At 38.2% G+C, this 23,688-nt stretch overlaps 1 protein-coding gene across 4 annotated transcripts; it reads right to left on the reverse strand.

Annotated features, from left to right (window-relative positions):
• Positions 1-510: 510 nt before the first annotated feature.
• Positions 511-17,214, reverse strand: SPART (spartin). Of its 4 annotated transcripts, XM_030234414.2 has the most exons (10): positions 17,134-17,214; positions 11,387-12,229; positions 10,071-10,268; positions 9,028-9,132; positions 7,162-7,291; positions 6,193-6,387; positions 5,060-5,218; positions 4,891-4,981; positions 3,844-3,901; positions 2,022-2,163 (listed from the first exon to the last, which is right to left on the reverse strand). In XM_030234414.2, the coding sequence occupies exons 2-9, from the start codon at positions 12,218-12,220 to the stop codon at positions 3,856-3,858; spliced, it is 1,758 nt and encodes a 585-aa protein (XP_030090274.1). In that variant the 5' UTR covers positions 12,221-12,229; positions 17,134-17,214; the 3' UTR covers positions 2,022-2,163; positions 3,844-3,855. The 4 variants fall into 4 exon arrangements, with proteins under 4 accessions (XP_018764100.1, XP_018764099.1, XP_030090273.1 ...); XM_018908555.3 differs by lacking the exon at positions 3,844-3,901 and having other exon boundaries at positions 511-2,163; XM_018908554.3 differs by lacking the exon at positions 3,844-3,901 and having other exon boundaries at positions 511-2,163; positions 17,139-17,207.
• Positions 17,215-23,688: the final 6,474 nt, after the last annotated feature.

Here is a 23,688-nt window from a genome sequence, read left to right on the forward strand (position 1 = left end):
AAAAACCACAGGTTAAGCCAGACCCCACTACCTGATACTGATGGCATTTAAATGTTGTTTTTCCTCACTGTACTCCAGTGTGGTCTCTTGAAGACTGCAACACTTTGATCTTAACTGTTGTTTTAATGGAACTTTTTGCTTTGATGGTTTATAGATGAAACTGAACAGTATGAGCTATATGCAAAACCTTGAAATGGGAGGGAGAAAGAAGATACAAATATCTATATCCTATATAATTGTAAATACAGCTCATAACAACAAAAAATGCTTTTGCTAGTGTTAAGTCTTCAGCAGTCTTTAACTGGTTACACAAGTTGGCAAGTGGCAGATTATAGTAACAGAAATTGTTGCAGTGTACTTTGGATGGAACTTAGTTTGAAATATTCAAGCTCTAGTTGATGAGATTGTTTATACTGTATATATACCCCAATACTGCTATTTTATTACTTCTAAAGAAGTCCTAGTTCTTCCACTTACGGATCCATATAGTAGCTTCATATCATAAAAAGGTCAAGCACAGATTTTATCTTTATTTGCATAAATCTAAGTTACACTTCAAGTGGTTAGATCCTTTCACATTTCTCACCTTAAGCACACACCTGCAGTAGCTACCACAAAATATGCACCTATTACCATTCTAACAGACTGTAGTTGTTACTGTATTTTTTCAATCTTCTACAAATATCACTTGCCAACAACAATTTATACTTATTTTCTCCACCTACATTAAATGGAGATAAGTTGTAAGTTGTTGGCATTCTGTCTGTTGCAGGTCCAGCCAATATTAGAATGTGCAGTAGCTTTAAAACTCAATAGTAAAGTGTTAAATAAGTAGCAGTGTCAAAGCATCTCAAGGATTTAACATCTTGAGTTATTTTATACTGTGGAACAAATGGGATGACAAATCTACACAGAAGTGTCTGTTCTACACAACTCTTCATTAAAAGGGTTTGTCTTCATTGTCTTTTTCAACACTTCACACCCTTGTGCAACTATCAATTTAATGGAATAAAGATGATGACCATTAGAATTATTTGTTCAAACATCAGGAGTCTTCCATTATGAAGTCATGATATATAATCTGAATCTTTCTGGATCAGCTGAAAAGTACAGAATGCATAGAATTTCCCAGTGCCCTCTAATATTTTCACAGAAAAATACTTTAATTTATGCAAAACCATACTTTTATCCTCTCTACACAAAAACCTGAATTTCAAAGAATCTTTGTATATTCCTTATGAAGTCAACTGGAAAATGCATTTTTCTAGACCTGAAAATACCCTCTTTTAGAAAAAATACTTGGTATCTTTGGTTTACTTATATGCTGGATGACCAAAAAAAAAAGTTTGAAAGAGAATGACTACCTAATTACCTGAGGTTCATCTTTCATTTCTCCTAGCATGAACTTTGTGTAAGATCAGCTTTTTTGTAGGTAAAAAGAGAAATTCTCTATGAAACAATGAAACACAATGATTATATTAGTAGTGCATATTAAATAAGACAAGGCTTGATTAGTAAAACTAATTCTTAAGGATAGTTATGAAGCCAAAACTGGAAATTTTACTTATTCCAGAATGAGCAATCCTACTCTTTCTGTATCACCACCTTCTTTATAAATATAAAGTGTTACAAAAATATTCACAATAGTATTTCTATAGTAATCTATTACTCCATATATTATTTTGAAAAAGTGCTTAAAGATGCAAGTATATGAACTGCAAACTCATATCCTTCCAGTTGCCTAAAGCCCTGATCCAGTTGTTTAAACCCCTTGTTCTTTACTGAACAAGGAGGTGACAACTTTAATTTTTCCTCTTACAAATGCTCTTCCTACTTTTCATTTTCCTGTCAAATTAAGTAACAGTTGCTTGAAAAGTACAGTGTGACTTATGTTCCATATCAGATGAGCAGTGTAGTTACTTCTAAATAGGAAATTTAATCTCTAATGTAAGGCTCTGAGAAGTATTTAATTGCTTTCATTTTTTACCCTTCTTCTCATTATCCAATACTTTATATTCATCTAGCACAGCATGGCCAGTTTCCTTTGCAGTTCTCTTTACAACAGATTTGATACCAATATTTTCAATGTTAAATGCTGTAACACCAACATTGATTGCAGAATTCATAGCGTTGTCTGTAGCATCACCAGCATCTTCTCCATACCTAAGGAAAGACAGCAGTTTTGTAGATTTGTATACTTAATATTTTAACCTTCGTGGGAATTCTTTTGAGGGGTAAAATTCAGGCATTACCAAGAAAAAATAATAAGCATAGTGCCCATATGTCTAAAGAATAAAATAAAAATTTATGAAGCCATTTGAATAAAGGCTGCTCTTCTATCAGATCAATTGCTCTTTGAAAATACCAATATGCTTCTACTCTTTTTCTTCAAGAATGCTTCCAGTCTTTCTCCCTTTTTTCCCCTCTAATTTTGAAGTGTAAAAAACCTATTTATAGAACGATAAGAAGGGAGGGGAGAGCGGTTTTGTGCAATCACTAAAGGTTCTTTTTCACCTTAGTTCTTAGGTTAAATTCCTACACTCTCTATACAGAAAGCCAATTGTATCCTGGGCTGCATCCAAAGCAGCATGGCCAGCAGGCGATTCTGCCCCTCTCCTCTTCTCTTCTGAGACCCCCACCTGGAGTGCTGCATCACACAGAACTCCAAAAGGGCCAACAAAACTATCTTGAGGACACAATGAAAATTATGAAGTGATAAAACCCTTTTGTCTCTCCCACGGGTTTTGAGTCCAGCTTCTTTGTGCTTTAGTGGGCAAGTTGGCAGTCTCGCACTAAGGACTCAATTGTGCACAGAGAGCACAATCAAGGAGGACAAGAGTACAGTGAGAGCAGTAACTCCAGCTGTTCTGGGTAGCCAGACATTTCTCCAGAGAGCACTGCAGTCAGACAAACCAGGGCAAAGGGAAATATTCCTGGCAGCATCAGAATCCCAGCAGTCAGCAGAGTTACTTTTTCCCTGTGCTTGTTATGACAAGAGGTTCTTTGAGGACCTCAAGATAGAGAGAAGCAAAGAATATCAAAGAATCCAAAAATCTATAACATATCAGTACAGCAGCCAGAGCATGTGGCTGGAACTAACAATGAGACCGAATAAAAAGAATTTGTGGGTTTTTTGTTTAGCATTTAATTCTCTGATAGAGCAACAGCCTTGAATCATCAACACTGGATTTGCAGGTCAGAGAATTAATCTCACAGCAGAAGTACCTGTCAGTTTGATTAGTTTGTCAATTTGATTATTTTCACATCAGGAACATCATAAGACAGTATAGCATCAGTAAAATAAGTGACCTCATTTAAAGCAGGATTATAGCTTGTCCAGTACAGTAAAAGAAACAACTTCCTAATGTTTGATCACTAATTTTTTAGTTTGCCTGCCTGAAGTGCATAACTTTTAACTCTTTTTCAAAAAATTGTGCAGATATATACACTGCATTTATTTAAATAGTTTTAAATAAAGGTAGTAGCATGGGACTTTGCAGACACATTACTTCTAAAGCTACGTTTTCCCATCCATTCTAATCAACATGCATATGATAGGCATCTCTAAAATTCCATCCACAAGGATACTGCAGCTAAATTTTAGCCAATTTTTTTTTATTTAGAGACACTGATGGTGCTCCTTTAGCTTTGTTTCCATTAAGTGGAATTTAGCGCATTCACTGGTATTTTGAGTGACAGATATCCTTGTCACTGAAATAAAAAAACAGCTTACAGAAGAGAGATTATGTAAAATTTTAATCTAGTTATAAGGATAGATTTTAAAGATTCCATATCAAATATTTTCAATCATATTGCAGTTAGCTGTAATAGGTAGTTACTTACTGTTTTTCACTCTTAAGTGTCTGTTGTCTGCTGATCTCCATATTTTCTATATTTGTATCTAAAACAACAACATTAATGTGAATTTATGTGAAATGAGTACCAGTACAATTTCTCCTGACATTCCTACTGCAAACAAACATTAGCAATAAACCACAACTGACTAGGACTTTGCTATTTAGCCTCCTATTTGAAATGCATCACAACACAACCCTGAATGCCAATCTGCTTAATACTGTATGCTGATGTTTATCTTGTTACTATTGGCTTGTAGCCTGTATGCAGTTTCAGCAATCCTTTTATATATCTCTTTTGCTACACTTATCACCAATTCCATTTAAACTGCTTGCTTATGCTTACTCTTCACTTTCTGTTAAATCTACTGCCCTTTTTGTGAGGGATGCATTTCATGTTTCACAGTTATTTCAATATATTCCATTATTCTCCACAGCATATTCCAGTGCATGCATACAGCTTTCATCCTTCCATCAACTTAGAATCATCATCTTAATCCCAAATGTTATTGTCCTCTTCCCCCATTAACTTCTTCTAAGAACCTCTTTATTTTGCAAGTGAGGCTGTTCTATTATTGCTATATATGCCTTAGATTTCCTTACAAAATTTTCTTTTTTTGTACTGCCTTGCTTTAGCCAAACCTGCTGATAGACAAAGTTCTTTTATTTTTCATAAATTTAGCTAAGCTGGCATAAATTCAGGATTAGAGTTCAGAGGTTTAAACCAGTAATTTTTTTTCATAATAATATTATACAACAGAGCAAAGATATAAATTTGAACATTGTTTGTAAGACAGCCTGAAGCTGTAATACTTCTACAAAGAACTAAAAAAATACTTCCTACAATCATTTACTCATTTCAGATTTTTGCATACAAGAGATGCTCATTACTGCGCACCACCTTATCACATGCTACAGAAGTACAGCAAAGGAGGCATTTCAGTTAACTTTCCTGTGCTTTCATAAGCTTTTTTTTGCGAGTATTCAGAGACAATAACAGTATGCTGTATATGAAAACAATAAAAACATAACTTACTTGTATTTGACCGTTTTTACAGTCTCCGTTGAAACACTTTTAGCAATGCACTTCGCTGCACTTTCTAAACCTTGCCACACTGTTGAAAACCCTGTAGAAACAATCAGCTTATTTGAGTTCATTCCATTAAAAATACGTCATTAAAAAAAGTGTAAGGAATTTTTATTACCTTGAACTCCACTTGCTGCTACAACCAGAGCACCATCAAAAGTAGATTTGCCATCTTTATCTTTCTTTAGCGATTCTGGAACTAACTTGCTGCCATGCTTCTTCACGTGTGGAGCCAGCTCCTTTCCAACACAGCTCGCTATAGAACACACCCCTTCAACTACCATAAAACAATAGCATGCAGGTTATTTAGTGAGAACATAGAACATCCTTCTTTAAAAATCTTTAATCATAATTAACAGGAAGTTTCAGTGAAGTCTTAAGTGATGTTTCTATTTAAATATGCTTGTATGAAAGGCAGACTTTAATCCACATCTAAGTGCCCAACTGATACAAAACAACTTTATTTTTCAGGTTCTACATAGCTGCAAATCCTAAGAAACATGTAAGGTTGGCCTTGTGAATAAACAGTCATATATCCACATCTCTCACTCAAGAAACTGTTTCCACTGCTTTGTTAGCTCTAATTTGTAGATAGAAAACAAGCTGCTGCTTTCCTGACTTGTCTTCTGTAGAAGTCTTTCTTACAAGCATTCCAACCCTTCAAAGTAGTTTATAAGATCAGCACAATTTACTTTTAAACTTGGATGGGTCATCAGACAGTAAATATAAACATTATATGCAAATAAATAACAAAATTAAATTATTGTGAGTTGTTAGGGTTTCCAGACACCTCTGGCCATTTTTGACCATCCAGGCCATTTCTATTTTGATATTTATACATAGTCAGATAGACTTGTTTCAGCTGTGTGTGTTTAAAAATATGCATACACGCATTCTCTTGTTACTGTATGTTAGTAACCAGAGAGAATAGAGGTTTAAAAAATATGGTTATCAACTTAAAAAAAGAAAAGACATTTTGAATTAACTGCCTAAAACTTTGAAAAGCATTTCAAAATTAAGACTATACAGACTATTCTTTTAGGAAAGAAAAGGATGTCTCAAGGCCAAGTAGTATGTATTAGTCTTAAAGCATGTCTCTTGCAGGAGATAATGAGGCACAAACTACTGATCTCTGAATTTTATCAAGTCAGTAACTCCTCTAGTTTAGTGGCTAGAGAAACCAGCTTGCATTTTATGAAGTTTTTATTATTTAAGGCAAAATATTATATTTTATGAGATGGAAATTTTTACCTAAGAACTGACTGACTTTCACAGCTCCTCCAGTAGCCTGTTTTGCTACGTGAAGTCCCTTTGCTACAGTTGGGTTGACTTCCACTGGCTTTTCTTCTGGTTGAATGTGCTCTCGCAGTTTAGAAGCTCCTTTGTGAATAGCTTTACCCGTGTATTCTGCTCCTTTCATTAGGCCCCAGCTTACCCAAGATGCACCTTCAAGGCAAAAATTGTTTTTCTTAGTATGTACAATTTTATGGATTGTGCTTCCTTCAGCTATCCCCCTCTGCCTCTGCAAAACAGGAATGTTTAGAAAAATTCCTGACAGGAGTCTGCAATTATATTCTGCCCTGTATGGGACAGCACAGAAGTCCTGCAGTAATTTCTGCACCTCTATCACCACTTTTTACATTCATTTTATTTAATACAGCCAGCCCACATCCAAATGTTGGCCCAATACAGATATTCAGTTTTTTCATGGATATGCAAGCACCAACTGGGTTAGAATTGATAGAACTGCAGATCTCAATGCTATTAGCACTTAGGAAAACATACAAACCCAACCCTCTAGCCCTCCTTGCAGATTCATATATAATCAGCTGTTGGTCATCAGTAAATTTCAAAGGTTCTCAGAGGAAAAAAAACACATGTTTATCTGCAGAAATCACAACAGATGCCTACTGTAATATGTGTTCATACAGGGGTAAAATTGTTCTGTCACAGTGGTTTGAGTCCCAGCAGGTGATATTCTAATAGAGTCAAACGAGAAGCCAAACTCATTTGCAATGAACAAACTGTTGGCAATGGATTTATATTCTGCATGCTTTTTATAAAGCTCACCAAAGCATCCTTTAGAGAATCAACACTGGAACTAGTGAACAACTACTTCGGATCCCTCCACTTCTATCAGCACCCATGCATTTAGGTGAAAATACTGTTTAAATGTCACTAGCATTTGTTTCAACACAAGTCCCCTTATTACAGCTGTACCTGACAAGATTCCATGGGCAACTTTCTCACTCCATTCTGGTAACTCTTTCTGATCTTCAGCTTCTTCAGGTTGTGGCTGGATATGTACAGTCTGAGGCAAGTGAATTGCATCACTAGAGGCTTCAGAAGGCTGACAAGTGAAAGCAAACATCTGAGCATCTACTTTGCAACATATCATCAGTATTTCTGGTTTACACATCCACTGTCAAATAATACTAAAGTTGTGCATGCCTTGGGTAAGTGTACAGAAACTCAGGCTAAATTTAAGACTCAATTACTTTTTCCACAAAAATTCAAGACATCCAAAAGCTTATCAGGCAGGTCAGCTTTTTGTACACTTTTTTTATCCAGCTACAACGAAAAGTTTGCTTGCCAATGCAGCCATATGGCCAAATAACTAAGCTGGGAAAATTTACACTACTAGTTCACCAGCAAAACAGATAAGAGACTGTCCATCTCTTGTTTTTATCTTCTCAGACAGAAGTCAACTCTGTTGTTATTCAGCATGGTCTCTGGTTAGAGAATGCAGCTACACTAAAGGAATGCAGCTGTTGCAATTGTTTTGTTCCTCATTCTTTCCTCCCAAATTCAAAAAGAAAGGAGATTATTCATGCTGTGTGCTGTTGCTGCTTTTTCAGACTGGCACAGCCAAGGAAAACATCAAACTGTGTACAATACTGACCCCTATTTAAGGCTGGGTGGACAGGTCCTTTGTTACTTCATGTCAAACTCCACTGTTTCTGGAGTAGATGTTAATCATTAAAACACAGCAACCACTACCACAGGGTGCTTAGCACTTCTAAAATGTGTAACATCACTTTACACAGTTCACAGACAATGTATAATTAAACTTTAATTAAAGAAACCGAAAAAAATTGTAATAGGTTTAAGTTTTTGTTAAAATAACTTTTTCAATGTAAGAGTAAATAAGCCCCTCAAGCATTTCAAAGATTGAAAGCACTGCTAGTTAATGACAGAAAGAAAAAACATTTTTGTTTAGTCTAGAAGAGTCTAAATGAGAGCATTTATAGATTAAACCCACAGGCAGATGAGAATACACAATACAGAGCAGTATTTGCTATTACAGGGAATTCTTAAATTCCCATGAAATATTTACTGGATACAAAAGCAGGGTATTGCACATGTTGAATGTTGTAGTACCAAAATTAACAGGAAAGAGTAGATGAAACCATAGGAGGTTGCTACCCAGAAGGTTAACAATGTATCACCGACATGTACTACATCATCATTTACTGCTTCACAGCAATGTGAAATCTTGGTGCTCAAGAAATGTCTTCAGCATGTGACCATAGCACTCTGAGGGCTGAACAGGAGAAATTACCTCAATGAACAGCTACAGGTAAAAACAAAAAAAAAACTATTAAAAAACCCAAACTATGTTTCAGATGTAATTTAGTTACGCCACAGGTTGGGGCACTATAAGGAAAACCAGTCAACAAGACTTCTAAGATCTACCCTAAGGAGCAAAAATGGATTCTCTAATAAGACAGGGGACTAAGTATTGTAATTATATTAAATATAGTTGTCAATTAAATCCTCATGATTACTATGTAAAACAGACATTAAATAGCCATCAGAGTAGGCTTTGGAATACTTGTGCTATATCACAGTTTTAAGACTTCAGAAATATGCTGATTTGAAATGTGGCAAGCTGCAGTAACAGAATTGGTGTTTGATAAGAAACCAAACAACAACACAAAAAAGCCATCCAACAAAAAAATAACCAGAGGACACAGCATACACATCTGCTGTCAATCAAATCAGCAATTCTAACATGCATTTCTGTGATTTTTTTTTTTTTTTTTTTTTTTTTACTATAGGATTTTGGAATGTCCTGGGATTTACCTGGACTTTGTGGCCAGACCTCTGTTTAAATTTATCTTCAAAATGTGCTCTCATAGTTGCTGGGAGCTCTGAAGGTAACCCTACTCTCTCATGGGATCCTGGCACCTGTGACAGCGCATCAGGGAACATTAACAAAAACACAAAGTTTTAGGAAAAAATGGAACTAATAAGATATCCACTTTGAACTACTTCTACGCAGGAAAAATGACAGAATTTTATCCAGTGAGCAAATATCACATAATTCTGTAGTACTTTCCTCTTTTAAGTAAAAGCTAATGGCCTCCTGTGATAGTGAAATTCCCTGCTGAACTCACCGGGATTTACACCATAACAGAACTCTGCCCTCATGGGATGCCCCAAACGGGTCCTTCATCATCAATGAATTCAGCTTTTGGTGATTCAACAAATTCTTGCATGAAAAGATTTAATCATGCTATAATCTTTTAAGTAGTTATTGATCACCACTCTTCCTGAAATTATGCTCCAGGGCTCTTACAGTAATATTTTCCACTTTATTACAAATCACTGAATTTTATTGCACATTTTTTCAATTATGGGGGGGTTTTTTGTTTGTTTTCTCTACCTGTCAACATCTTACTGCAATACGGCACCAGATTTATCTACTTTGAAATCCCACTGGAAGGCAGATTTCTGAGTGAGGTACATACTATTTTCACAGATCTTCTCTGAAGTGGCTTAACATTTTTGAACTGTAAAGATGTTTGGGCACAATATTCCAAGAATGCCATCATCAAAACTATGCAGAGTTATGTGCATGTACACATAAAGGAAAAGCATGCTTTCTCCTGAACAGATAATTTCGTTTTGGGTCCTGTGTTCTCTTTCAGAAAAACAGAGAAAGTATAAAAAATGGTCTTGAACTCCACTCTGTGCTTACAATTTAGTATTTTAAAATTTCTCACAGATGAGCTTACCACTAAGACAAAAATCTGTCATTTTACACAACTAAATGTAAATGTGAGAATATATCGATGATTTATACCTTTCCTTATTGGCTTATAACAGACTGCCCAGAAATTTACCTGGATTCGTAGGTCAGACATCTGTTTTAACAGATCCTCAAACAGCTCTCTGTCAGCTGCTGGAAGTTCTGAAGACAGCACTACTCCCACGTAGGACCCTGGTATCTGGGACATTGTGTCGGGGAACATGTAGACCCCAGTATTGCAGCACAGAACAGGAGACTGGGTACACATCAGAGGATACAACCAGTCACAGACCTAGGAAAAACAAGTACAAAGGATCAAAGGAGGCTTTAAAAAAGAAATATAGGCAGAACATACTGAAGCACACCATAAACTTGATTTTCCATAAAGTTTCTAGTGGAACCTTTTAGTGAAAGGTTCCCTGCTGATAACAGCGGGGGTGGAATTAAATTATCTTTATGGTCCTTTCCAACTCAAACTGTTTTATGATTCTATGATGAAAAATAAAAAGTCTTATACCATCTTGAAAAAAAGAAAAAAGAAAAACAATCCCCATGTGATTCTGGAACTATCATTCTTGATTAGTTCTGACAGTCCAACATAGAGAAAATATTAATTTTCACAGGACTAGAATTCAGGCTGGTACTCTCTTAAATGAGGTCTCATCTTGAGGCCCAAATGAAAAGAACTGCCAAATAAGTCAGGATTCACAGTGCCTGCAGATCTCAGGACAGGTTTATATGACAGGACAAATAAAAATGCATGGCTGTCACTGGCCTACTATTGAAGACACCAAACATGAGTGCAGCTGATCCAGCAGACCCCAAACCAGCCAATCTTAGCTGTAACAAGAAGATCCAAAGTCAGAATCCAGACCAGAAATATTATGTTCATTACAGAACATGCCCACATGAAGAAAGTAAGGACGGAAAAAGTACAAATAATGCATCTTTTATCTGTAGTTCTGAGTCTGGATTAACATGGACCCTCAAATTTCAAATTATCAGTTGGAACTGCAATACTTCATCACTAATTGACAATGAAGTGGGTAGCACCTAACCCCATTCTATCCTGATTTGTTACAACAGGTGAATCAAAATGTCTTTTCTATGTGACAAAATAAGTCAATTTTATGAAATGGAAAGACATGTTAAGTCAAGTCCTTTACATACTAGAATTCACCAGAACAGTGAGCACTTGAAAACCTTGGGAAGACACAGAGGTGCTTTTCACAGAAAGAATTGTAGAAGTGTGTACCTGCAGAAAACCATTTCTGCAACACCTGTAACATCCTTTGTTTTATCACAGGGATATTTAGGCTCACAAGGGCAAGAACCTAAGAAGATTTCCTGTTAGACCTTTATGACAGTTCTCAAAATTTTAATTAAAGGAGAAAATTATTTTCCTGTTACCTGAAGAAACGCTGGTGGACGATTCCGAGCAGCTTCACTATCTGTATCCAAGAACTTGACAATGCGCAGATATCCAGGATATGAAGGAGCACTAACCTGCCCATCAGGAGTCACAAAAAATATTTGTACTCCTTGGGGAATCAAGATCAGCTCATCTGCATCCACTCCCAGGTTTTCCAGGGGAGGTGGCTGAGTACATTTGTTGCTGTAGTAGTCCTCGCTGACAGAAGAAAACTCCCCAGAGTCTGTGCCGTAGGACACAGTAAAGTGGCCATTGGTAGCTTGAGGAGTATAGGCAGGAGGTGCTTCATTTGGCAGACAAAGAGGTTTTGCAGATGATGGACTCATAGCTGGAATTTGCCCCTGACTCACAGCTGCAACACTTCCATCTGCTGCAGGCAACTGACTTGGAACAAACAGAGAATTAGGGGGAGGGGGTCTTTCTGGCTTTTCTTTGGAAGGAATGGAGGGGTATAACTTGGGCACGCCAGGAGGGGCATCCATCACAGCAGGAGATGCTTGTACTGGTGGGGTGTTTTGCTCTAGACTGCTGAGTCGAGCACGAACATTTTGCAGGGTCTCTCTCATCTTCTGTTGCATTTGCCTGGCAGACTCCCACTGGGACCCTGCGCACGCAGGACCCTCTGATGAAATGCTAACTCCCCGGAGCAAGTGGTTAAGCCCTTGCTCATAGTAACTTCTTGCCTCTTCCTTCTGACCCAGTTCATCTGTATTCAGTCCTTTATTGATAAAAATAAAGGCTTTCCTGTACTCTTCATTAATGGCTTTAATATTTGCATCTTCTTGTATAACCGGATCCCGCAGTTGTTCCATTACTGCAAACTGGAATAAAAATCAATAAGAATATACAGACAGAAAGCCAAACAATGTTTACCTTAGAATAAAATGTTTTCTTAATGATGACTCTACTGCCTGTATTAGCAGAAAACTATCTAGTTGCTTGGAAGAGTGTCTGATATGTTATGGTTATCTCCTAATAACATTCAGATTCAGCTGACATGATTCCAAGACAACAAGGAATCTATAACTATCAAATCTATTTACATCACAGACATTTCTTTCTTAAAAATTAAACATGAGAAGAACATGGACATGCCTGATACTAAATTTTTCATCTTCAAGATCAGTAGCAAACAAGAGGAATAAACAAATAACTTTAAAAAAATCTAACTTTCCCAAAAACATCTCTAAGGTTTTAAAAAATTCAGTTACCATTTTGTCTATTTAAATAAAAGCTGAACTTACAAACAGTACATTTCTATTTGAATAATTTAAGAGAAAGCACTCAACAGATTTTTAGATCTCGATCAACTAACATCAACAAACAAAACTGTGAAATACTTTGAACAGTTAAAGCTGTGCTTTACAAAATAAAAGCATGGAATTACTTATTTCCTTTACAGTGCTTATAGAGTGAGAAAAGGCAATTGGGTTTTACAATCCTTGCACCCCTGGCGACAAAAATTAGAAGTACCAACATACAAAAGTTTTCAGGTTCTTAGGTCTGTTTCGGAATGTATTCCTCAAACTGATTGATGTATTTCAACTGAAGAGCAGAAAAGAATCCAGTAGGCTTGTTTGAATTCTAAAATGTGTTAACTCATTGTTTTAACTGTACACAGTTTGTTGGTCTTGGCCAAACACAGGAAATGCAAATAATTAATTCCAATGAATTTGGGTTTAGTTTGTGGTTTTTTTGCTGGTAGCCTTGAGAGGCACTGTCAATTCAGGAAATTCAGGCAATTATACTAGAAGACAATAATGACTGTGGGCAACAAAAATGGGATACTGTATTAAATTAAAGAGCAGATATTTTCAAGCAAAACCATGATTCTCTGCTGTAAAGGAGATGAATGAAATGAGACATCTGTCAATCACAATGATATTAAGCCACAGAAAACATGGGGTTAAGTAAAATACAAAGTGCAAAACTGAAAATATTTCCATTACATGGGCAGAAGCATTAATACCACCATACAGAGCATTGGTGAGAATTCATACACTGAGCCACATCCAAGAAGATGCCAGAAGAGGAAGAGGTGGGCAGGTTTTTTCCCTGATGAATCAACCACTCTTCCATAGAAAGGTGTAGGTTTGGCTTACCAAGGCAATACAACAAAGGCTAAGAGACTGGATTAGTCTCTACAAATATAATGGGGGAAAAGAACAAAGTAAATCAATATTAGTAAATAATTACTTGGAAAGAAAAAAGAATTAAACCCAAACTTGTAATAAAATCCTGAAATAGTACCTACATTTAAGTTTACTTAATGTCTCTTCTTGTTTTAGATGATCAACAAACTAAAAAAAAAAAATAATCTGGAAAATATCCTTCCCCTACTCCAACAAAAACAGAGAAACTTACAAAGTGCAGGTCATGAAAAGATTTTAAAGAGTCAAAGAATACTTTGTTCTACTCCCACATTCTATAATGAAAATGCAGACAGCATTTAGGTAACTTATGCCTCTGCAGTCACACAACAGAAATGCCATGTAATCTGGGAGGCATCGGTTTTTATGATGCTACAAAATCAAATTTCACATAAAGTCAAGATGTGTGGTTTCAGCACAATAACAGATATGTAGCGCAGAATATAGCAGAGGTGCTTGGGAATGCAGCCCAGTGGAGTGGGTCAGCAGCAGCTTAAGCCACCAGGTTCACTGCCCATCACGTAGCAAATTTTGGGCTAGAGGAGAGTTTGCTATTTACTGCAGTCACTTGTTGCCAAGAGGCTCAGCATCTTTAAGCTAAAGAACAACACTGGCATAAGTGTGTATTTACTAACCACCAAGGACATCACCTTTAGAAGTTAAAAGTATGCTCCTGACCAGCACAAGAGCAAACAATTCGAGTAAAAGCAATTGGAAAGAACTCCTTCCAAGGTTGTGAATATAGCTGGATTCTTACAGCAAAAAAACATGGTGACAGTCAAACCACATCACTGTGTGTCAACAGTTGTATTTGCTATGGAAAAATCCACTTTTCCTTTTAATTAGGGTATGAAGATGAAAACCAATTTAACAGTAAAGACTCTGATTTGAGAATTTTAGGACTGTGATTTCAGAATTAAAACACAGAAAATGTTTATAAGACTGAGAAGGACAGACAAGTATCATCACCATTTACTTTTCTATTGAGCAAAATGTACTGGTTTAAGAATTTTAGTGCCAGTATCCCGAAGCCTGTATAAAGTCCCTTCTCAAGGCTTGAAGTAAATGATTCATTGGTTTGAACACAACTGCAGTACAAGTCCCCTTTGACCTTTGCTTATTGATTTGTTTTTTTTTCCTGGGTGAGGTTAATGCAAAGATACTTTGCAGGTTTCAAATAATACTTTTGCTAGCAATTGTTAGCATATAACGCGACTGGAAGCGACATCAGGTAAAATCCTAACTACATTTCAACCTAATATTTAATTCATTTACTCTTCACTGCATAGTTCTCATACTGACAACAGCACCGCTCTTGCTAAAGCTCAGTCTTTAATGACACTATAAAAGGTCTGTAAGGAAACGGAGATGTCAGCACCATCAATGTCCACAGAGCACTGGTGCATGGCAGGGCTACAAAAGCTGGCTCATGAACTCTGATTGTCTGAAACATCCCAAGTTTGCAGTATATGTGCAGCACAGTCACCTCCAAATAATGCATTTGGTTGGCAGAGCACTTGGAAATGGAGGAAGGACATCACAGTAGATTTCATGCTAAACATGTGAGAACTAAAAGTCGGCCCGAAGAACTGAATTTCATTCATTCTTAGTAATTGATAAAAACTAATGCAAAAGAATTAAATAAGCTTAACTAATTGCTCCCTCACAACACAAGAATAAATATTCTCTGAAAGAGAACATTTAAATAGCAATCTGATCATATCCAAGGAATATCCTTATTCACTCTTATTTTCAGGGTACGATCTTAATATAGCATTCAAGTGTCCTGCATATTTTAATACTAATCTGTAATCCACTCCTGTACAATGCTGAATCTCACTTCCTCTGTTTTAAAGCTGAAATGAATGGGAAAATGTGTATTACAATACTGAGAGCACTGCCAACTAATCTTTGGTCCTATGGCCTGTTCAGATCAGCCCAGATCTGTACCATTTAGCGTTAATTAAGATTCAAAGGAACTTTGTCTCAGAGAAAGCCAGTCCAAAACTGAGGCAAGAACTAAGGGCACTGTAGATAATCACAGATCAGTCGAGCACTTGAGCCCTTTTTCTTCTACCAGCACAGGCATACTCTGTGGTTTAAGTGACTTGACCAAAGGAGGCTACAGTGCAACAAAGAAACCCGAGTTCAATTTCATATAGTAAGCTACCATCTCACCCATCCATCCTCTGAAGAAGGAAAGTCCACTCCATTAAAAAGTAATGTATATTAACAAAAATACAGGTCAATGGTAGATCTCACTGCTAGACTGTAAACATGAAGTCTAAGGCTTATTAAGAGGATTAAACTGCCTGACTGACAGAGGCAGGATATACTTGCCAACTCACTATTTTTGAAGGAGAGCAGGGGAGGAAAATGCAAATCAAATTTTAAAAAACCCCAAACTAAAACACCTGTAATCCACGAGTTCTTCTTATTTGTCAAACTGTTTTTCTCTCAGCCACCAACTAAGAAGTACCATGCAAACACAATTGTTTAAGCCTTATTTCTCTATGAAAAGAGCAAGTAAGAAAGTATTAGTAACTTCTAAGAATTGAAAGAATTAAATGGTATCTAGAATTTAAACTAATACCAGCCAAGTACTAGCTAAGAAATTTACGTTTTTGTGCTTTTAGCTTATTTAAATTGCTTAAAGAAGCCTTTAAATTTTTCATTAAGTGGTGGCCTACTCCTAGTTTTTAACCAAAGAAAGAAAATTTGTCATGCTAGATAATATCACAGACTAGACAACAGAAAGAATTAGTGCTATTAAAGTAACTCTTCCTCTGAAAATTACCAAATACTTCAGTAAACTGTCATCCTCTGACATTTCAGCCTACATCATCTTTTCAGGCTGGTGGCATCCTAGCACCTACATTCACTCAGCCAGCACGCTTAATTTTCCTCATCTACTGCTGCTTTAAGATTATTTCTGTCCAAATAAAAGAGCTTCCTTCTGGACTCCTTGGTTTGCAGCTCCATCACATGCTGTCACCACAAAGCTTTCAGGCCCCGGGTGCCTACTTGTCACTTCTCTAAAAGAGAAAGCAGAAAACCAGGAGGGCAGATAATGCCCTTCATCTCGCAGCTGCGCTGCCCAGCACTGACGTTTTTCGCAGCACCGAAGTACAAAGACATCGTACTACCATTCCAAAACATTGCAAGATCGTCATGGAAAATTTAGTGTTATGTAAGACGGCTATTTAATACTATTTCATTAGCTATGTGCGCCTGCCGGTTTCTGGTGTCTAACAACGTTTTACCAGATTCAAGAAACTCAAAACGGCCTGACACGAATCCTTTAAAAACAAAACAAACAAGACAAAATAAAAGGAGCGGCTTTCCGAAGTATTATGACAAATAACCCCTCAAGACATTCAATACATTATTTACCACCAGGGTCACCTCAACCTGCCCAGATCCCGGCCCTACCCGCCTCTCCCTCCCACCACCTGCCCGCGGGGGCTCCCGGCCCTCCGGCGTCCGGTGCCTCCCCCTGCCCGCCCCGCTACCACCCGCGCCCCTCGGCTCCGCAGGGACCCCGACAGCCCGGCACGGCCTGACCCCACGCCCACCTCACCGAGCCGGGAGCCTCCACCGCCCCGAGCCCCGCCACGCCTGGCCTGGCCTGGCCTGGCCCAGCCCCGCCCGGCCCGGCCCCGCCTGCGCCACCGCCCCCGCCCGGGACAGGCGGCAGAGGGCGGGGCCGAAGGGTCGCGGCTGTGGCGTCACCCGGAGCGGGCCGGCCTGAGCCCGGGGCGGAGCTTTATCAATTAATAAATAACGCTGAAGCGTGCAGTTTGTCCTTGTTTTGGAGTTGTTTTTTTTAAATTTATTTATTTTTCTGTTTGTTTGTCTGTTTGTATTTTTGAGGATTGTTTTTGTCAGTTGAGTTTTTTTTGGGGGGGGGGTTGGAAGGCTACACCGAGGATTAAAAAAGCAAAATTGGAAATGCGGAGTTAAAAAGCAGCGCGTCTCGTACCGTATCCCGACTTAAACTTCTTTTTTTTTTTTTTTTTTTTATGTCTCTTTTTTTTATGCTCATTTTTTTTCATTGCTCATTTTTATAACTATTTTATTGCTATTAAATATTTAAAATTTTAAAAAACAAGTTATTGGTGTTTTTCACACTCCTGATGTTTGGGAGGAACTGAGGTCTGCATGTTGATTTCACTTCACTATAAAGTAATTTCAGTGGAACATGGAAGATCGCTTTTCTTTTGACTTCTGGTTTCTGTGGCTCTCATCACCATCCACGGTCACGTCAAACTGAAAAATAATGTATACCCCCAGTGATACCATGGGGTTTTTTTTCCTATTGTTTTTCAGTAGCTGAGTGGCTTTGCCATTTGTAAGGAATTGAGCTAATGATTTAAATCCATATATCTCTTTGTCTTTTAATGAGAATCTGTAACTCTAATTAGGCATGTGTATGTACAAAAGCACGTATACCCAAATTCTAGTTATGGATAGAATGAATATCCAAAAAATGGAAAAATAAGGCCCAAAAGCTATCATTCTGAAGTGTCCCCTTTCATGTAATGTTTTCACATTTCATTCTGACTTACTCTAATTTTGCTGAAGTGGCAGGCTGCCCTGAGCAAGGTTGTGCTTCTGAAGTCTCCAGGCGAGACTTATTTACCAGCCTGGACAAGGTGGAGCTGGTTGCTGCCCTAAGTGCTGGGCTGTGGGAAGGGGTATCTGCATTTCTGCACTGGTGCTGTGAAAAAACAAAAGGGAAAAATATCTCAATAAACATCCAGCCCTTGACCTTAGAGCATGAACAGTCATGTTTTCAGTCAAACTTCCAACTGTTCATTGAAACAGCTGCTCAAATTACTGGGTATAATCTGGCAGTATATTACTGATTTGCAGCTTTAATAATCAGTGCTAAAATTCTTCTGTAGCTTGACTTCTAAGTGGAAAATTTCTAGCCTGGTTAAACCTAGCAGAAGTGCATTCCATGGTGCATGACTTTATCTGTGCTAGCTCTTCTCAAGAACTTGCTCCTCCTGAGAACTAGCTCTTCCTTCCAGAACTTGCTGGGTTCCAGCCCTGTTAAGGCTCACTAACTTGCTTTCTCAGGTACTGTGTGTGTATATGACTGTGTTCGTCATTTAACACACTCAGGACCACAAACCATAAGAAATTCATAGTAAATACTGACTTTGCATAGTGGCAGCCCTGTCCCGCCCTTTGGCAGACGAGTTTACCTCTAAGCTTCATTTAGCTCCAAAGTATCTCTGGAAATTTGTCACACATTGTGGTTTCTAGCATAACATTTTTCTAGGAATTCTGTGTTCCAGACTTTTCATGTGTCCACTCTTCAGTCTTTTTCCTGCTGACAAGAAACACAGAGCAGCCTGAAAGAGAAAAAGTTGTCCACACATCAGGCAGAGTTCCTCTTCCTGAACAGCAGTGATGATGAGAGACAAGCTGTCCACAAATCAGGGAGGGTTTCTCTTTCCAAACTGCAGTGAGGATAATATTTACATATGAAGCAGTGTGTGGACAGATAAGGGTTTGGACTGGTGGAGAGGGCCCTCAACATTTGTTTAACCAGATGACAGGTTGCGCTCAGGTAATCAGATGTTACTGGATTCTGTTATGTCTACATACACAAAGCTTACAAGGAAATAAAAGATGTTTTTATAGCAAAAAGTGACACTTTCTTTTGAACTAGGGCCACAAGACAATAGAAGGACTTTTAAAGGTTTTTAGCCATGCAGGGGTACCTTTGCCAACATTGTTTTGTGGGAGCAGATCGTGCAGAAGTTAATGAGGAGCACAGCAGTGTCAGAAGGGAGGGAGGGATGAGCTGGACAGGTGAGTACCAAGGCTGTGCCCTGAGCTGTTACAGGAACACATGGGCACGTGTGCCCTGACAGCCTTTCCTCCCACCAGACACTGCTCTGCTGTATCACCCCTCACCTCATATGGCAGCTTGTATCTCTTGGGAATTTATAAAAGCCCCAGTACTTTTGCATTGAGTCAGAATTAGACTGAGGGTTGAATTGCTACCATGACATGTCCCCTCCTACTGCTATAGAAATAAACTGCTTTTGCCTTACCTGAATCTGCAACTTTTAAACTGTGTGTTTTTTCTGCAAGTCTTCAACCTCATTTGTAAATGCTAATTCTGCTTATGGTAAGGTATATCTTAAGTGATTTCAATCTTAACATCCACCGTGGGCTTGCTTAATTTTTGTCTGCACTTTCATAAAAATAATTTTCCCCAAATATCTTCTTTTTATATTTTAATACCATAAAGTTCTATGCAAGCTAGGCAATATCTGTGAATATATCTGTATTAAGGTATATAGGCCTGTATATATCTTTCTAAGCTACTTAAGCATCACAATCAGTAAAATCATTGAGGGATCTCAAACGGATCTGTAAATGCTAACAAACCTGGGGGAGTGAGGCTGTGAGTAAAAATGATGTGAGAATTCTCCCAAACCACTTAGTTGTATGAAAATAAATTTCATTGACTTACACCAAATGCCAGTACAACTGGAACCTGGTTACACATCTGATGGGAATCAGGATGCATAGAGAATCAGGATGCAGAGACAGAGTGCTTTAAGTCAGTAGCCCCCAAATCACTGATGGAAACACGATAAATCACTGTTGTGTGGGTACAACTGAATATGTAGTTATTCCACAGCTCCTTACAATAGTAAAAACTTCTGTGGTAGATGAATAGATGATCTCACTGTGATTATTACCTTTTCTCTGACTTCAAACTCCATAATCATTTGCAGAAAAATTATCCTGAGGCCAAGCAAGGAAATGGCAATAACAGCTGTCTGATGAAGGTAATATTGCACCTTTTTGAAATTGTGGCAGCCACTGACCTCAGACTGAACTGGCACTTTGTTAAGGTGCAAGAACACATCTTCAGCATCTCTGTACAGTGTTGACAGCCTTGAGCTACAAGCAGGGATAATGCACTTAGGGCAGACAAGTATGAAACATCTGGAACGGCACTACTTCCTGAAACTATCCCATCTGGGATGGCCAGTCCCAAAGGGTGATGGAATAACCTGGATGTTACCAGTACAGCCCTGGGAAGAAGGAGAGTCTAGTTCAAATAAACAGATCCAGGTGCAGGCAGCATCTATGCACTGCATTTGGCCATATGCCAGGCTGCTGCCATCTTTTTCCCTGCCTTTTTGTGGAAGCAGTTATTTGCATGTGTGTAATCACTAAATGCTGTCTCCCCTGTCTGCTGTATTTTTGTGTTACACCTGCAGAGCAAGCACAGAAAACCGAGACCATTTTATGGGACCCCAGATTTAACATTTATGACTGTCAGAGATACTACAAATGGTCCTCAAGTGCAACCAAAGGAAAATGTTTCTGGAAAGGAATCTGTGATCTTGGAGGGTCTGCTAATGGGGACAGCAATTGGAGAACAAGAGAGACAGATGATGGACCAGCTTAAGATGACTGAGAGTTCAGTTTGTTTATTCAGCAATACATAAAATAAGTTGACAAAAAATTATCAGAAGAGGAAATTCCAGTGAAATATCTGGCTATGTAAAGACTAGTGGTAACAAAGCTCTTCTCTTGGATGGTTTATAGGTTCTGTGGCAGACCACAGCAAAGCTGGGCACCACAAAACTCAAGTTATTCAGACGTGTTGATACAATATTGAGATGCTGGTTGTTCAGCTCAGAGAAAGAATAAATTCAAATGCTAATGGAGTGACTATTCCATCATGCCCCCTTGGTGGTACTTGGAATAGTGGACGCTTTATTAGATAGCAGCTATATGTTTTCCAAAATGATGTAACATACTGTCAGACTGCAGAAAGCAGCAGAGATGTTGAAATATATTTCTTTCAGCACCAAAGTTGGAAAAGTATGCTGCTGTCAAAAAAGAGAGACTATTGAGAGGCACTTTGCACTTCATAAGTGCAGGAGTGAAACTGTATGCAGCTAATAAATAATACTGAATTATGACATTTATCCTGGGTTTCTTAGTTGTTGTTTTACAGGTTTTTTGAAGGGGGTTGAAGGCTACACAGAAGATAAAAATGCAAGATTGAAAGTGCAGAGTTAGGAAGCAGTGCATCTCATACTTAATCCATAATTAAAATTATTTTAATACTCTTGATGTTTAGGAGAGACAGAAGTCTGCATATTGATAGCACTTCACCATAAATTATTTTCTCTGGGAACATGGAAGGTAACTTCTGTCTTCTGCTTTCTGTCACTCACATCAGCATCAAGCACTAATATGTCAAACTGAAAACTAATGTAATAGCACCAGTAAAATCAAGTGTTGTTTTTTTCCATGTTATTCAATGTCCAAGTGGCTTTGCCTTTATAATAAATTGAGTTAGTGATTTGATTGCATGTAGTCTTTTTGTCTTTTAATTAGAAGCTGTAATTCTAATTAGCTCTATGTGTGTGTGTGTGTGTGTGTGTGTGTGTGTGTGTGTGTACAAAAGCACATAAACCTAAACTTTAAAAAATTATATTGGCAGAATTAGGGCCTTGTGATATACTGTATTTAAGAATAAATTTCATCAAGATTTTGCTACAGATGATGTGGGGGAACATCTGTTCTCCTAATGATTTAGATGAAGCAATCTGTGACCCTGTCCATGGAAGTTCTGGGTCATCTTCTTCTAGTCTCGGCTCTTCACAATTTGAAATTCAGACCTATTTCCTGTTACTTAAATTAGAATGGGCTTGAGGGCTGTTATTTTGTAAATGACAGCATGTTTTCTTGCATCTTCCTTTGATGAACCTGGTATTGGCCAGTTTTTAGACTAGAGAATTTTATGATCTGATCCCATGCAAGGATATTTGTCATATTTTATGTCCTATTTGGCATGGTTTTATGAAATACTAGATTAAAAAGATCCGCTTATATAGATTTCCTCTCCTCTTATGTTTAAGGTATGTCTGCCCTTGGATAAATTTCACAATCTGTTTAGAGTCTCAGTGTGTGTGTGCTAGATGAAGGAGATTTTTTTTCCTCAGGTGGAAAGTGGATAGCTTTCCCAACAACTTTGTACTTAGACTGTGTGTTTAACAAGGTGGCATATCTGTCCTGTACTTGCATCTGTTTACCCCACCTAGGAAAAAAAATTGAAGTAGTCATTAATCTCTATTTGTTTTGAAATACAAGCTACTGAAATTGATGGGCAGGAGTTCAACCAGAGTGATTGTAGTTATCTACTGAGTAAACTCAAACAGCAGTCTGGCTCTGCCCAGCTCTGTACATAATACTCTGGATGAAATGTGAAAATTCTTGTAGTTTCCCAGTCTAGGTGTTGAGACCACCCATGGCCTTCTCAGTATCAGGACGAGTCCTGTGCACTGTCTGCTGTCTCTTGGTCCTTCGGTTACTCTTGGGGAAGATGAAACAGGAAAGCCTGACAAATATGATTGCCTGGCAAAAGATTTTGAGAATATAGAAACTATAAGCAAGATTGAAATGAAAGCAAGCTTTGAGATCCCTTAGTTACTGAACAACGGGAAAACAATGGTGTGGCCAGCTGAAGGTAATCCCCTCTTGATGAAACAATACCCTCTGCAAGCAGGCAGGTCCAAGGGTTGGAGCAGACCCTGCCAGCTTGGCAGAAGGGGTCCAAAGAGTAGATTTAGAGTTTAAAATGTAGCACAGTATGGTAATGTAGTGATTCTTATAGGCTGTATGTAAATGCTATAGGATTTGTATGTTGTACTAGATTGGTTAGTGATAATCAGAATATTCAACACAGAAGATGATTTATTGTACTGTAACAGGAACTTCGCTCTCTTACTTACTTTTCTGTGCTCTTAGCTCTTACCTCTTGTCTCTTAGCTCTTGCCTTTTACCTTCTTACCCTCTCATCCTCTCTACCCCTCTCTTCTCTCGGGCCTGCTCCGAGCTGGCAGCTCCCAGCAGGGCCCTGCACCCACGCCCTTTGCAATAAACCGCAACTTCCACGACCTGGCTTCAGAGATCTCTCGTCTCTGTCCGTCCCGACTGTGCCACCCCCCGTCTCGCCTACAGGTTACCCAAAGAGGTGTTCATCCCAAGAGGGATGCTTGGTGGATCAACATCTTGGGTGTACAATGATATTCATCCCAGAGTGCCTCCATGTGGCCATGGCAGAACTCAAAGAGTAT

The sequence above is a fragment of the Serinus canaria genome, chromosome 1, assembly GCF_022539315.1.
Source record: "Serinus canaria isolate serCan28SL12 chromosome 1, serCan2020, whole genome shotgun sequence".
Taxonomy (NCBI): domain Eukaryota; kingdom Metazoa; phylum Chordata; class Aves; order Passeriformes; family Fringillidae; genus Serinus; species Serinus canaria.